General features: G+C 59.3%; 1 protein-coding gene across 1 annotated transcript in view; it reads left to right on the top strand.

Annotated features, from left to right (window-relative positions):
- LOC137311569 (MAP kinase-activating death domain protein-like) overlaps positions 1–15,345 on the top strand; it is a 150,407-nt gene that overhangs the window by 57,072 nt on the left and 77,990 nt on the right. The window contains 5 exon segments of the mRNA XM_067978700.1: positions 7,001–7,102; positions 9,290–9,426; positions 9,429–9,475; positions 13,496–13,588; positions 13,590–13,647. Of these exon segments, the coding sequence (XP_067834801.1) occupies positions 7,001–7,102; positions 9,290–9,426; positions 9,429–9,475; positions 13,496–13,588; positions 13,590–13,647 (437 nt within the window).

Below are 15,345 nucleotides of genomic sequence, written 5' to 3'. Positions count from 1 at the left end.
TCCTGCTGGTTTTTATATTGGGATGGTGTGCTGGGTTCCTGCTGGTTTTTATATTGGGATGGTATGCTGGCTTCCTGCTGGTTTTATATGGGGATGGTGTGCTGGGTTCCTGCTGGTATTTATATTGGGATGGTGTGCTGGGTTCCTGCTGGTTTTTATATGGGGATGGTGTGCTGGGTGCCTGCCGGTTTTTATATTGGGATGGTGTGCTGGGTTCCTGCTGGTTTTTATATGGGGATGGTGTGCTGGGTTCCTGCTAGTTTTTCTATGGGGATGGTGTGCTTGGTTCCTGCTGGTTTTTATATTGGGATGGTGTGCTGGGTTCCTGCTAGTTTTTATATTGGGATGGTGTGCTGGGTTCCTGCTAGTTTTTATATTGGGATGGTGTGCTGGGTTCCTGCTGGTTTTTATATTGGGCTGGTGTGCTGGGTTCCGGCTGGTTTTTATATGGGGATGGTGTGCTGGGTGCCTGTTGGTTTTTATATTGGGATGGTGTGCTGGGTTCCTGCTGGTTTTTATATTGGGATGGTGTGCTGGGTGCCTGCCGGTTTTTATATTGGGGATGGTGTGCTGGGTTCCTGCTGGTTTTTATATGGGGATGGTGTGCTGGGTTCCTGCTGGTTTTTGTATGGGTATGGTGTGCTGGGTTCCTGCTGGTTTTTGTATGGGGATGGTGTGCTGGGTTCCTGCTGGTATTTATATTGGGATGGTGTGCTGGGTTCCTGCTGGTATTTATATTGGGATGGTGTGCTGGTTCCTGCTGGTTTTTATATGGGGATGGTGTGCTGGGTTCCTGCTGGTTTTTATATTGGGATGGTGTGCTGGGTTCCTGCTAGTTTTTATATTGGGATAGTGTGCTGGGTTCCTGCTAGTTTTTATATGGGGATGGTGTGCTGGGTTCCTGCTGGTTTTTATATTGGGATGGTGTGCTGGGTTCCTGCTAGTTTTTATATTGGGATGGTGTGCTGGGTTCCTGCTAGTTTTTATATTGGGATGGTGTGCTGGGTTCCTGCTGGTTTTTATATTGGGATGGTGTGCTGGGTTCCTGCTGGTTTTTATATTGGGATGGTATGCTGGCTTCCTGCTGGTTTTTATATGGGGATGGTGTGCTGGGTTCCTGCTGGTATTTATATTGGGATGGTGTGCTGGGTTCCTGCTGGTTTTTATATGGGGATGGTGTGCTGGGTGCCTGCCGGTTTTTATATTGGGATGGTGTGCTGGGTTCCTGTTGGTTTTTATATGGGGATGGTGTGCTGGGTTCCTGCTGGTATTTATATTGGGATGGTGTGCTGGGTTCCTGCTGGTTTTTATATTGGGATGGTGTGCTGGGTTCCTGCTGGTTTTTATATTGGGATGGTATGCTGGCTTCCTGCTGGTTTTTATATGGGGATGGTGTGCTGGGTTCCTGCTGGTATTTATATTGGGATGGTGTGCTGGGTTCCTGCTGGTATTTATATTGGGATGGTGTGCTGGGTTCCTGCTGGTTTTTATATGGGGATGGTGTGCTGGGTGCCTGCCGGTTTTTATATTGGGATGGTGTGCTGGGTTCCTGTTGGTTTTTATATGGGGATGGTGTGCTGGGTTCCTGCTGGTATTTATATTGGGATGGTGTGCTGGGTGCCTGCTGGTTTTTATATTGGGATGGTGTGCTGGGTTCCTGCTGGTTTTTATATTGGATGGTGTGCTGGGTGCCTGCCGGTTTTTATATTGGGATGGTGTGCTGGGTTCCTGCCGGTTTTTATATGGGGATGGTGTGCTGGGTGCCTGCCGGTTTTTATATTGGGATGGTGTGCTGGGTTCCTGCTGGTTTATGTATGGGGGATGGTGTGCTGGTTTTTATATTGGGATAGTGTGCTGGGTTCCTGCTGGTTTTTGTATGGGGATGGTGTGCTAGGTTCCTGCTGGTTTTTATATGGGGATGGTGTGCTGGGTCCCTGCTGTTTTATATATTGGGATGGTGTGCTGGGTTCCTGCTGGTTTTTCTATGGGGATGGTGTGCTGGGTTCCTGCTGGTTTTTCTATGGGGATGGTGTGCTGGGTTCCTGCTGGTTTTTCTATGGGGATATGTGTGCTGGGTGCCTGCTGCCATACATGGGGAGTGTATGTTGATGTCACAGACTGTTCCCTTGTGTGCAGAGACTGGTTTGTAGCATGTTTAACACTTTCCCAGTTTGACAGTCCATTATCTCCTTGGTTGATGTTCAGTAACAAATCAGGAGCCAGGTTTGACTCTGGGATATTTTGTTAAGTCTCAAAGGTGCTGTTCAGCCCGCGCCTCGCCCCAGCCCGCCCCTCGCACCCCGCCTCGCCCCTCGCACCCCGCCTCGCCCCTCGCTCTCCCGTGTGTACAGGCTGGGTGTTGCTGGGCCGGGTGACTCCCCTTCCCGCATGCTTTCTATTTGTTCTTCTGTATGATTTTTTTATTGTAATGTTTTGCTTTTCTTTCTGTTTCTCTTTCCACATTTCATGAAAAGAATACTTTAATGTTGAAGTAAACAGTAGGGATGAGGAGCCAGGTGGGTATGACCCCTTCCTGACCTATGACCTAAATTCCTGAAGGTCATAAGTCATTGTATTGTAATTCGCTAGAACTTAGTGAAGAGGTGATGACCTCGGCACCCAGTGTGTGATGGTTATTGATGCTGCTTTATTAGGTTGGAAAAGGCCATCAGGCTTTTTTCTTGTACGGCGGGTGGCAGAGGGTGGGGCGGGGTGGCAGAGGGTGGGGCGGGTGGCAGAGGGTGGGGCGGGTGGCAGAGGGTGGGGCGGGTGGCAGAGGGTGGGGCGGGTGGCAGAGGGCGGGGCGGGTGGCAGAGGGCGGGGGCGGGTGGCAGAGGGCGGGGCGGGTGGCAGAGGGCGGGGCGGGTGGCAGAGGGCGGGGCGGGTGGCAGAGGGCGGGGCGGGTGGCAGAGGGCGGGTGTCTGGTCCCACCTCGAGACACGTGCAAGGGGGTGAACAAGAAGCCAGTGACTGAGCCCGAGGGGAGAGTAGGCCATTCTTTCTCGGAGACGGTCGTGTAATGGTCATGTTACTGGACCTGTGATCCAGGGAACGGGAGTTCAAATCCCACCATGTGAAAATTTGAATTCAGTTTAAAATCTTGCAATTAAAAGCCGGTCTCAGTAAAAGTGACCATGAAGCTGTCGGATTGTCCGAAAAACCCAACTGGTTCACTAATGTCCTTTAGGGAAGGAAACCTGCCGTCCTCGCCCGGTCTGGGACTATTGGTGACTCCAGTCCCACACCAACGTGGTTGACTCTTAACTGCCCTCTGAAGTAGCCCAGCAAACCACTCAGCTGTATCAAAACCACTCCCAGTGGTTCAAGGAGCAGGCCCACCACCATCTTCTCAGGGCAACGAGGGATGGGCAAATAAACACCGGCCTTACCAGCGACGCCCACATCCCGAGACTGAATATAAAACGCTCTGATCGTTGAGCTGGATGTAGTGGTGAGAGGGAAGGGAGTACTTTCTGCCATTCATCAAAATCTGTTGACGATCACAACCCTTCTCTCCATTGAAACCCCTCCAGAAACAGACGCCCCCCCCAACCACCCCTCCACCCAGCAGACAGCAGCTGAGGGCCGAACACCTGCCTGTCTCTGACCCTCCGTATGGGGAGAGAAGTGTCACCGCATGGCTGAGAGTGTGGGGCTGGAAAGCTCTTACAGGCGAGCGTTGGTTCAAATATTTTTCTACCTGCAAAATGTGGTGGGGGCCCCAGGCCTTTCACCTGGCCAGGTCTGGGCAGTGTTACACACGATGCTGAGGGAGCGGTAATGGAGAGTCCCACGTGTGGCTGGGTGTGAGGGGCCTCTGGGTGTGAGGGGCCCTCTGGGTGTGAGGGGCCTCTGGGTGTGAGGGGCTCTGGGTGTGAGGGGCCTCTGGGTGTGAGGGGCCTCTGGGTGTGAGGGGCCTCTGGGTGTGAGGGGCCTCTGGGTGTGAGGGGCCTCTGGTGTGAGGGGCCTCTGGGTGTGAGGGGCCTCTGGGTGTGAGGGGCCTCCGCGTGTCTGAGTGTGAGGGGTCTCCACATGTGATGGCATGTTTGAAGCAAATGAAGTGCATGAGTACACGTGGGATATGGGTTTAAAGTGTGCACACGGGTGCCTTGTGTGTGAGGTCCGTCTCCGGGTCTCTCGAGTTTTCTGGATTTGCCCCCCCCCCCGAATCACAAGTCGGCTCGTCCATTAACAGCAGATACACATTAGAAGAAAACAGTGATCTGGTTGTGTTTGTGCCTGGTTGTGTTTGTGCTTTGTGCCCTCTGCCCTCTGTCCCTTGCCCAGTCCTGCTTTGTGTTTATTGAGTTCTACCTGATGATCAGTATTCCAGTGGGCAGCCTGGCAGGTCAGTAATGAAGGGGTGAGTCAGCAGTCTGATCTGCCCGGGTCCGCATGGCCTGGGTCCCGTGTTGTACAGCTGGCAGTGATTCGGATTGATACTGTACAAATCAGCTGCATCCTCTCCACACTGAAGCAGAACACTTCATTGACGTTTCATCTGAAAGCATCTGTCTCCCCTGCTTCATATCCAACGGTGTGAGCGAGCCACCTCCTCACCCCTTCACTATGGCTGTACGTTGAGACCAGTGCTTGCACCATGTATCATCTCTCAGCACGGACCGAGATCACCATGTGTCATCTCTCAGCACGGACCGAGATCACCATGTGTCATCTCTCAGCACGGATGGTGCTGCACTGGGTTCGATAGCGGGGAGTGCACTGTGTCTGAGAGCCTGAGCTGTCCTCCTCGCACACCACTGGAATACTGTCGGACTGAATTGCCTGTGTTTTGGATTGATTTATTTCTTTTTCTCTTGTTTTGCTGAATGAGCACTAATTGTGATTTTGTGTGTCCCAGTATTTGGGCTAAATACTATAATGGAGGTTATAGCCGAAGCTGGAGTGGGCAGTGAAGGTGGGTCTCTTGCATGGGGCCGCATGACCCTTTCGCACAATGCTCTGCCTTCCTCATCGGGCTGTTCCATTGTTGTTCCTCTTCCCCCCCCACCCACCCCCACCTCCCACCGTCATTAGGTAACAGATGTCACGTGACACCCTCCGCCTCGACAAACTCGCTCATTCTGCGGTCCGTGCCGGTCTGCTTCTCGTGTGCTCTTCATCTGGTGCTGTGTTGGTTCTGCATGTGAAGAGGGCCTAAAAAACCTCTCCCGCCCCCTCCCCGTCTCCCGCCCCCCGTTCCCCCTCCCCGTCTCCCGCCCCCCGTTCCCCCTCCCCGTCTCCCGCCCCCCCGTTCCCCCTCCCCGTCTCCCGCCCCCCGTTCCCCCTCCCCGTCTCCCGCCCCCCGTTCCCCCTCCCCGTCTCCGCCCCCCGTTCCCCCTCCCCGTCTCCCGCCCCCCGTTCCCCCTCCCCGTCTCCCGCCCCCCCGTTCCCCCTCCCCGTCTCCCGCCCCCCGTTCCCCCTCCCCGTCTCCCGCCCCCCGTTCCCCCTCCCCGTCTCCCGCCCCCCGTTCCCCCTCCCCGTCTCCCGCCCCCCGATCCCCCTCCCCGTCTCCCGCCCCCCCGTTCCCCCTCCCCGTCTCCCGCCCCCCGTTCCCCCTCCCCGTCTCCCGCCCCCCGTTCCCCCTCCCCGTCTCCCGCCCCCCGTTCCCCCTCCCCGTCTCCCGCCCCCCGTTCCCCCTCCCCGTCTCCCGCCCCCCGTTCCCCTCCCCGTCTCCCGCCCCCCGTTCCCCCTCCCGTCTCCCGCCCCCCGTTCCCCCTCCCCGTCTCCCGCCCCCCGTTCCCCCTCCCCGTCTCCCGCCCCCCGTTCCCCTCCCCGTCTCCGCCCCCCCGTTCCCCTCCCGCCCCCGTTCCCCCTCCCCCGCCCCCCGTTCCCCCTCCCCGCCCCCCGTTCCCCCTCCCCCGCCCCCCGTTCCCCCCTCCCCCGCCCCCCGTTCCCCCTCCCCCGCCCCCCGCTTCCCCCTCCCCCGCCCCCCGTTCCCCCTCCCCCCGCCCCCCGTTCCCCCTCCCCCGCCCCCCGTTCCCCCTCCCCCGCCCCCCGTTCCCCTCCCCCGCCCCCCGTTCCCGCCCCCGTTCCCCGTTCCCGCCCCCCGTTCCCCGTTCCCGCCCCCCCGTTCCCCCTCCCCCGCCCCCGTTCCCCCTCCCCCGCCCCCGTTCCCCTCCCCCGTTCCCTCCCCGCCCCCCCCGTTCCCCGTTCCCCCGCCCCCCGTTCCCCCTCCCCCGCCCCCCGTTCCCCTCCCCCGCCCCCCGTTCCCCCTCCCCCGCCCCCCGTTCCCCCTCCCCCGCCCCCCGTTCCCCCTCCCCCGCCCCCCGTTCCCCCTCCCCCGCCCCCCGTTCCCCCTCCCCCGCCCCCCGTTCCCCCTCCCCCGCCCCCCGTTCCCCCTCCCCCGCCCCCCGTTCCCCCTCCCCCGCCCCCCGTTCCCCCTCCCCCGTTCCCCCTCCCCCGTTCCCCCTCCCCCGTTCCCCCTCCCCCCGTTCCCCCTCCCCCGTTCCCCCTCCCCCCGTTCCCCCTCCCCCGTTCCCCCCTCCCCCGCCCCCCGTTCCCGTTCCCCCGTTCCCCCGCCCCCCTCCCCCGTTCCCCCTCCCCCGCCCCCCGTTCCCGTTCCCCCGCCCCCCGTTCCCGTTCCCCCTCTCCCGCCCCCCGTTCCCCCTCCCCGTCTCCCGCCCCCCGTTCCCCCTCCCCGCCTCCCGCCCCCCGTCTCCCCCTCCCCGCCTCCCGCCCCCCCCGTCTCCCCCTCTCCCCCTCCCCGCCCCCCGTCTCCCCCTCCCCGTCTCCCGCCCCCCGTTCCCCCTCCCCGTCTCCCGCCCCCCGTTCCCCCTCTCATCTTTTTATTTCTTTTAAATGTTCTGAGCTGGCTTTCCATTCCTGTTTTCTGCCAATGTGTGATGTAGGATTGCAGCACTCTCACCCTAGTTTGACTTTTATTTTTCTCTCTCCCTGCCCCCCCCCCATCGTTTTATTGACACATTTTCCTTCGGTCTGCGTCCTGTGCGACGCCCGTGGACTGTCTGATTGACGCTGCTTCCCTTCACTTGTCCAGTAACAGGCGAGCCCTGGTTGACCAGAAATCATCAGTCATCAAGCACAGCCCGACTGTGAAGAGAGAATCACCCTCGCCACAGGGAAGAGCAAACAACAGCAGGTACCCGGGGCGGGAAGGGACTGGGGGGGGGGAGGGGAGCCTCGATTGGGAACACGGCAACGCCCACAGCCAACAAACCGCCCAGCGCAAAACCGCCCACGGCCAACACGATGCCCAGCGCAAAACCGCCCACGGCCAACACACCGCCCACGGCCAACGCACCGCCCAGCGCAAAACCGCCCACAGCCAACGCACCGCCCAGCGCAAAACCGCCCACGGCCAACGCACCGCCCAGCGCAAAACCGCCCACGGCCAACAAACCGCCCAGCGCAAAACCGCCCACGGCCAACACACCGCCCAGCGCAAAACCGCCCACGGCCAACAAACCAGCCAACGCACCGCCCAGCGCAAAACCGCACACGGCCAACGCACCGCCCAGCGCAAAACCGCCCACGGCCAACGCACCGCCCAGCGCAAAACCGCCCACGGCCAACACACCGCCCAGCGCAAAAACCGCCCACGGCCAACGCACCGCCCACGGCCAACGCACCGCCCACGGCCAACGCACCGCCCACGGCCAACGCACCGCCCAGCGCAAAACCGCCCACGGCCAACACACCGCCCACGGCCAACGCACCGCCCAGCGCAAAACCGCCCACGGCCAACACACCGCCCAGCGCAAAACCGCCCACGGCCAACGCACCGCCTACGGCCAACACACCGCCCAGCGCAAAACCGCCCAGGCCAACACACCGCCCACGGCCAACGCACCGCCCAGCGCAAAACCGCCCAGGGCCAACACACCGCCCAGCGCAAAACCGCCCAGGGCCAACACACCGCCCAGCGCAAAACCGCCCACGGCCAACGCACCGCCCACGGCCAACACACCGCCCAGCGCAAAACCGCCCACGGCCAACGCACCGCCACGACCAACACACCGCCCAGCGCAAAACCGCCCACGGCCAACGCACCGCCCACGGCCAACGCACCGCCCACGGCCAACGCACCGCCCAGCGCAAAACCGCCCACGGCCAACACACCGCCCAGCGCAAAACCGCCCACGGCCAACACACCGCCCACGGCCAACACACCGCCCACGGCCAACACACCGCCCAGCGCAAAACCGCCCACGGCCAACACACCGCCCAGCGCAAAACCGCCCACGGCCAACACACCGCCCAGCGCAAAACCGCCCACGGCCAACACACCGCCCAGCGCAAAACCGCCCACGGCCAACACACCGCCCAGCGCAAAACCGCCCACGGCCAAAGCACCGCCCAGCGCAAAACCGCCCACGGCCAACAAACCGCCAGCGGAAAACGCCCACGGCCAACGCAACCGCCCAGCGCAAAACCGCCCACGGCCAACGCACCGCCCAGCGCAAACCGCCCACGCCAACGCACCGCCCAGCGCAAAACCGCCACGGCCAACACACCGCCCACGGCCAACACACCGCCCACAGCCAACACACCGCCCAGCGCAAAACCGCCCACGGCCAACGCACCGCCCACGGCCAACACACCGCCCAGCGCAAAACCGCCCACGGCCAACGCACCGCCCACGGCCAACACACCGCCCAGCGCAAAACCGCCCAGGGCCAACACACCGCCCACGGCCAACGCACCGCCCAGCGCAAAACCGCCCACGGCCAACACACCGCCCAGCGCAAAACCCGCCCACGGCCAACACACCGCCCAGCGCAAAACCGCCCACGGCCAACACACCGCCCAGCGCAAAACCGCCCACGGCCAACACATCCGCCCACGGCCAACACACCGCCCAGCGCAAAACCGCCCACGGCCAACACAACCGCCCAGCGCAAAAACCGCCCACGGCCAACACACCGCCCAGCGCAAAACCGCCCACGGCCAACACACCACCCAGCGCAAAACCGCCACGGCCAACACACCGCCCAGCGCAAAACCGCCCACGGCCAACACACCACCCAGCGCAAAACTGCCCACTGCTAACACACCGCCCACGGCCAATGCACCGCCCAGCGCAAAACCGCCCACGGCCAACACACCGCCCACGGCCAACACACACCGCCCACGGCCAACACACCGCCCACGGCCAACACACCGCCCACGGCCAACACACCGCCCAGCGCAAAACCGCCCACGGCCAACACACCGCCCACGGCCAACACACCGCCCAGCGCGGCCCACGGCCACCACCGTTTGAAAGCCATATGCAGTACTAACGGCGCTCAGTGCAGCTCCTGACTTGCAGCTGTTTGTGTTGCAGTGAGAACCAGCAGTTCCTGAAGGAGCTGGTGCAGAATGTTCTGGATGGTCAGGGCGTCGGCTGGCTAAACATGAAGAAAGTCCGCCGACTGCTGGAGAACGAGCAACTTCGAGTCTTCGTCCTCAGCAAACTCAACAGACCATCCAGTCCGAGGAGGATGCTCGACTGGACATCCTGAAGGACGTGGTAAGGGGGCTTGAGGACACCTTACGATGGCAAGGCCAATGTGCAGCCACTCTCTCTTACAACCTCTCCCCCTCCCCCTTTCCGTCCCTCAGAACTGACCCTCCGACAATGCAGCGTTCCCTCAGTACCGACCCTCCGACAGTGCAGCGCTCCCTCAGTACCGACCCTCCGACAGCGCAGCTCTCCCTCAGTACCGACCCTCCGACAGCGCAGCGCTCCCTCAGTACCGACCCTCCGACAGCGCAGCGCTCCCTCAGTACCGACCCTCCGACAGCGCAGCGCTCCCTCAGTACCGACCCTCCGACAGTGCAGCTCTCCCTCAGTACCGACCCTCCGACAGTGCAGCTCTCCCTCAGTACCGACCCTCCGACAGTGCAGCGCTCCCTCAGTACCGACCCTCCGACAGTGCAGCGCTCCCTCAGTACCGACCCTCCGACAGTGCAGCGCTCCCTCAGTACCGACCCTCCGACAGTGCAGCGCTCCCTCAGTACTGACCCTCCGACAGTGCAGCGCTCCCTCAGTACTGACCCTCCGACAGTGCAGCGCTCCTCAGTACTGACCCTCCGACAGTGCAGCGCTCCCTCAGTACTGACCCTCCGACAGTGCAGCGCTCCCTCAGTACTGACCCTCCGACAGTGCAGCGCTCCCTCAGTACTGACCCTCCGACAGTGCAGCGCTCCCTCAGTACTGACCCTCCGACAGTGCAGCGCTCCCTCAGTACTGACCCTCCGACAGTGCAGCGCTCCCTCAGTACTGACCCTCCGACAGTGCAGCGCTCCCTCAGTACTGACCCTCCGACAGTGCAGCGCTCCCTCAGTACTGACCCTCCGACAGTGCAGCGCTCCCTCAGTACTGACCCTCCGACAGTGCAGCGCTCCCTCAGTACTGACCCTCCGACAGTGCAGCGCTCCCTCAGTACTGACCCTCCGACAGTGCAGCGCTCCCTCAGTACTGACCCTCCGACAGTGCAGCGCTCCCTCAGTACTGACCCTCCGACAGTGCAGCGCTCCCTCAGTACTGACCCTCCGACAGTGCAGCGCTCCCTCAGTACTGACCCTCCGACAGTGCAGCGCTCCCTCAGTACTGACCCTCCGACAGTGCAGCGCTCCCTCAGTACTGACCCTCCCGACAGTGCAGCGCTCCCTCAGTACTGCACTGTAGAATCAGCCTGGATTTGGGCTCAAGTCTCTCGTGTGGAGCTTGTACCCACAACCTTCTGACTGGCCACTGAGCCAAAGTTGGCACTACTTTGACCCGATCTTCTGCCTTTGATTTTGATAGCACTTGAACTATTTCCAATTTGTACTTTTTCTTTCATCTCTACTGTGGAGTCTGTAACCTTTTCTCTGAGGGGCACTGGACTCCAGATATTCTGGTGGAGATCCTGCGCATTCCTCACTAAGGACATTCTTCTTCATAATGAGTGCAGTGTACAGACTCAAACTCTGGTGTTTGGGAGGGTGGGGATACCCTGATTTGCCTTCGATGCTTTAACTTGGTATCCTGACCCTCTCAAAATGGCTGCTGTGTTTTTGTGCATTTGCACATTGCTAAATTGCAGCTTTACTTAACGAACCGTGCTCGATCCTTCAGTGTGTAATTGGTCGAACCGTGCTCGATCCTTCAGTGTGTAATTGGTCAAACCGTGGTCGATCCTTCAGTGCGTAATTGGTCAAACCGAGGTCGATCCTTCAGTGTGTAATTGGTCGAACCGTGCTCGATCCTTCAGTGTGTAATTGGTCAAACCGTGGTCGATCCTTCAGTGTGCAATTGGTCGAACCGTCCTCGATCCTTCAGTGTGTAATTGGTCGATCCGTCCTCGATCCTTCAGTGTGTAATTGGCCGAACCGTCCTCGATCCTTCAGTGTGTAATTGGCCGAACCGTCCTCGATCCTTCAGTGTGTAATTGGTCGAACCGTCCTCTATCCTTCAATTTGTAATTGGTCGAACCCTCCTCGATCCTTCAGTGTGTAATTGGTCGATCTGTCGTCGATCCTTCAGTGTGTAATTGGTCGATCCTTCAGTGTGTGATTGGTCGAACTGTCGTCGATCCTTCAGTGTGTAATTGGTCGATCCGTCGTCGATCCTTCAGTGTGTAATTGGTCGATCCGTCGTCTATCCTTCAGTGTGTAATTGGTCGATCCTTTAGTGTGTGATTGGTCGATCCTTTAGTGTGTGATTGGTCGAACTGTCGTCGATCCTTCAGTGTGTAATTGGTCGATCCGTCCTCGATCCTTCAGTGTGTGATTGGTCGAACCGTCCTCGATCCTTCAATGTGATTGGTCGAACCTTCCTCGATCCTTCAGTGTGTAATTGGTCGATCCGTCGGCGTGCGATTGGTCGATCCGTCGGCGTGCGATTGGTCGATCCGTCGGCGTGCGATTTTGGTCGATCGATCCGGTCGGCGTGCGATTGGTCGATCCGTCGGCGTGCGATTGGTCGATCCGTCGGCGTGCGATTGGTCGATCCGTCGGCGTGCGATTGGTCGATCCGTCGGCGTGCGATCGGTCGATCCGTCGGCGTGCGATCGGTCGATCCGTGGGCGTGCGATCGGTCGATCCGCCGGCGTGCGATCGGTCGATCCGCCGGCGTGCGATCGGTCGATCCGCCGGCGTGCGATCGGTCGATCCGCCGGCGATCCTTCAGTGTGCGATTGGTCGATCCGTGCGTGTGCGATTGGTCGATCCGTGCGCGTGCGATTGGTCGATCCCGTCGGCGTGCGATTGGTCGATCCGTCGGCGTGCGATTGGTCGATCCGTGGGCGTGCGATTGGTCGATTCCGCCGGCGTGCGATTGGTCGATCCGCCGGCGTGCGATTGGTCGATCCGCCGGCGTGCGATTGGTCGATCCGCCGGCGTGCGATTGGTCGATCCGCCGGCGTGCGATTGGTCGATCCGCCGGCGTGCGATTGGTCGATCCGCCGGCGTGCGATTGGTCGATCCGCCGGCGTGCGATTGGTCGATCCGCCGGCGTGCGATTGATCGATCCGCCGTCGATCCTTCAGTGTGCGATTGGTCGATCCGCCGTCGATCCTTCAGTGTGCGATTGGTCGATCCGTGCGTGTGCGATTGGTCGATCCGTGCGTGTGCGATTGGTCGATCCGCCGTCGATCCTTCAGTGTGCGATTGGTCGGACCGTCGTCGATCCTTCAGTGTGCGATTGGTCGGACCGTCGTCGATCCTTCAGTGTGCGATTGGTCGGACCGTCGTCGATCCTTCAGTGTGCGATTGGTCGATCCTTCAGCGTGCGATTGGTCGATCCTTCGGCGTGCGAATTGGTCGATCCTTCGGTGTGCAATTGGTCGATCCGTCGGTGTGCAATTGGTCGATCCGTCAGTGTGCAATTGGTCGATCCGTCAGTGTGCAATTGGTCGAACCGTCGTCGATCCTTCAGTGTGCGATTGGTCGAACCTCCTCGATCCTTCAGTGTGCGATTGGTCGAACCGTCCTCGATCCTTAAGTGTGCGATTGGTCGATCCGTCCTCGATCCTTCAGTGTGCGATTGGTCGATCCGTCCTCGATCCTTCAGTGTGCGATTGGTCGATCCGTCCTCGATCCTTCAGTGTGTGATTGGTCGATCCGTCCTCGATCCTTCAGTGTGTAATTGGTCAAACCGTCAGTGTGCGATTGGTCGATCCGTCAGTGTGCGATTGGTCGATCCGTCAGTGTGCGATTGGTCGAACCGTCAGTGTGCGATTGGTCGAACCGTCAGTGTGCGATTGGTCGAACCGTCAGTGTGCAATTGGTCGATCCGTCAGTGTGTAATTGACACTTATTGATAAGGAAGTGAAAGAGCTGGAATGGAACTAACCCCAGCCCCCGGAGTTAGTTATTGGAGGAACCCCCAGTGTCATTCCAAGACATGGTCCCTTCATGAGCTTCAGAGGGCTGCTGTTTAAATGGCTGACACTTGTTTGTTTCTGAGCTGTGTGTTGCCCTTCTTGTAGTCGTTGTTATTGTTGGTGTAATGTGTGTGTCGTGCAGTATGTGATGAGCAGTGTCCCCCTCATTCTAATTACAGGAGATCAGTAAGAAGGTGTACAGGGGGATGCTCGACCTGCTGAAGTGCTGTGTGTCCAGCCTGGAGCACTCGTACAGCAACGCCGGCCTGGGAGGGAATGGCCAGTGTCTTCACCCTGCTGGAGATCGCCCACACCCACTACTACAACAAAGGTAAGCAGAGTGCCCCTCCCACTCCACTGGGGCGGGGCGGGGGGGGCTGGCCGACCAAATCAGTCAGAACTGAGGGAGAAATCCCGTTCAGAATAGGGAAAGGACCAGAGATAGGGAGAGACACAAACAGAGGGGTTGCTGTCGAGGGTCACTCAGGACCTTCTGTTCCGCAACTGTACTCGGTCAAGATCATGACCCTACTGTGAACACAGGAACAGGAGGAGGCCATTCAGCCCCTCAAGCCTGTTCCACCATTCAGTTAGATCCTGGCTGACCTGTATCTCAACTCCATTTACCCGCCTTTGCCCCATTTCTGTTAATTCCCTTACCTAACAAAAATCTACTGTTCTCAGTCTAGTAATAGTCTTCAGGAGGCTGGTGGAATGGGCGAACACATGGCAGATGAAAGTTAACGCAGAGACGAGCGAAGTGATACATTTTGGTAGGAAGAACGAGGAGAGGCAATATAAACTAAATGGTACAATTCTAACGGGGGTGCAGGAACAGAGAGACCTGGGGGGTATATGTGCATAAAATTATTGAAGGTGGCTGGACAGGTTGAGAAAATGGTTTCAAAAAAGCATATGGGATCCTGGGCTTTATAAATAGAGGCATAGAGTACAAACGCAAGGAAGTCATGATGAACCTTTATAAGACACTGGTTCAGCCACAACCGGAGTATTGGGCTCGATTTTCAAGCTGAAGTACGGGTGCGTTGGGAGCTGGGGGGCTCTGAAAATCGGGGAAATCCCGGAGCAGGTTTGGAACCCGGCTCCAACCCGCCAATTTCCGGGCTCCCCACTGACGTATCTGGGTGCGTGCACCTCCCGAATGCGGCAGTCCCACCGGCAAATAAAGCCGGCAGGATGGCGGTTAACATCGTGATTTAGATAGTGGAAGCATTTGAAGCAGTTAATTTCATGGTGATTGTGGCAGGGCTGCGATTTCAACACTGCCTCAGCATGTTTCCCGTGCTGTGGGAAACACTCCATGTTTTAGGAGACATGTTTCAGCCAGCAGCCAGTTGGACATTGAAATGCTTGTTTGACAGGTGGGGGATAAAAGGTGAGTTCTTGCAGCAGGGCACTCTGGTGTCTCAGACAAACTTTTGGCTGCGAGATCTTTGTGTTGAGACTGAAAAATTCTTGGTTTCCACTCAGAATTCCGCTGTTCACACATATTTACCGACTTTGTGGACCCCCTCAAACTGACACCATCAGGATGGGGGGGGGCGCCATGGCTGCATTCATCACTACATCCGAGGACGAGCAACATCACCAGCCTCACCAGGCATGACGTCCACCTCCGCCACGTGGAGCTCCACAACACAGTGCTGCACCACAGGGACCTGCTCAAGAGCACAGAGGGTAACAACAGAGAGCGACGTCGCAGGAGGCACTACCCTCGCAACAGGGTCTACAGACCGAGGCTCAGCTTCCTGGACCTCTCTGAGGAGCAGTGCATTCGGAGGCTCAGAGTCAGTCGCCAGGTAGTCGCAGACATCTGCAGCCTCCTTCATGCCAAGCTGCTCCCGGCTGGGCCGAGCAGCATCTCCTTACCTGTCGCTGTCAAAGTTACCACAGCCCTCAACTTCTTCACCTCCGGATCATTCCAGGGTGTCACGGGGGACATCGCCGGGGTCTCTCAGTTGTCTGCACACAAGTGCATAAGGCAGGTCACCGACGGCTTGTTTCGCAG

The sequence above is a fragment of the Heptranchias perlo genome, unplaced genomic scaffold (genome assembly GCF_035084215.1).
Source record: "Heptranchias perlo isolate sHepPer1 unplaced genomic scaffold, sHepPer1.hap1 HAP1_SCAFFOLD_360, whole genome shotgun sequence".
In the NCBI taxonomy this organism is placed as follows: domain Eukaryota; kingdom Metazoa; phylum Chordata; class Chondrichthyes; order Hexanchiformes; family Hexanchidae; genus Heptranchias; species Heptranchias perlo.
The sequence above is the reverse complement of the archived record's forward strand: the minus strand, read 5'-3'. Positions and strand labels throughout refer to the sequence as shown.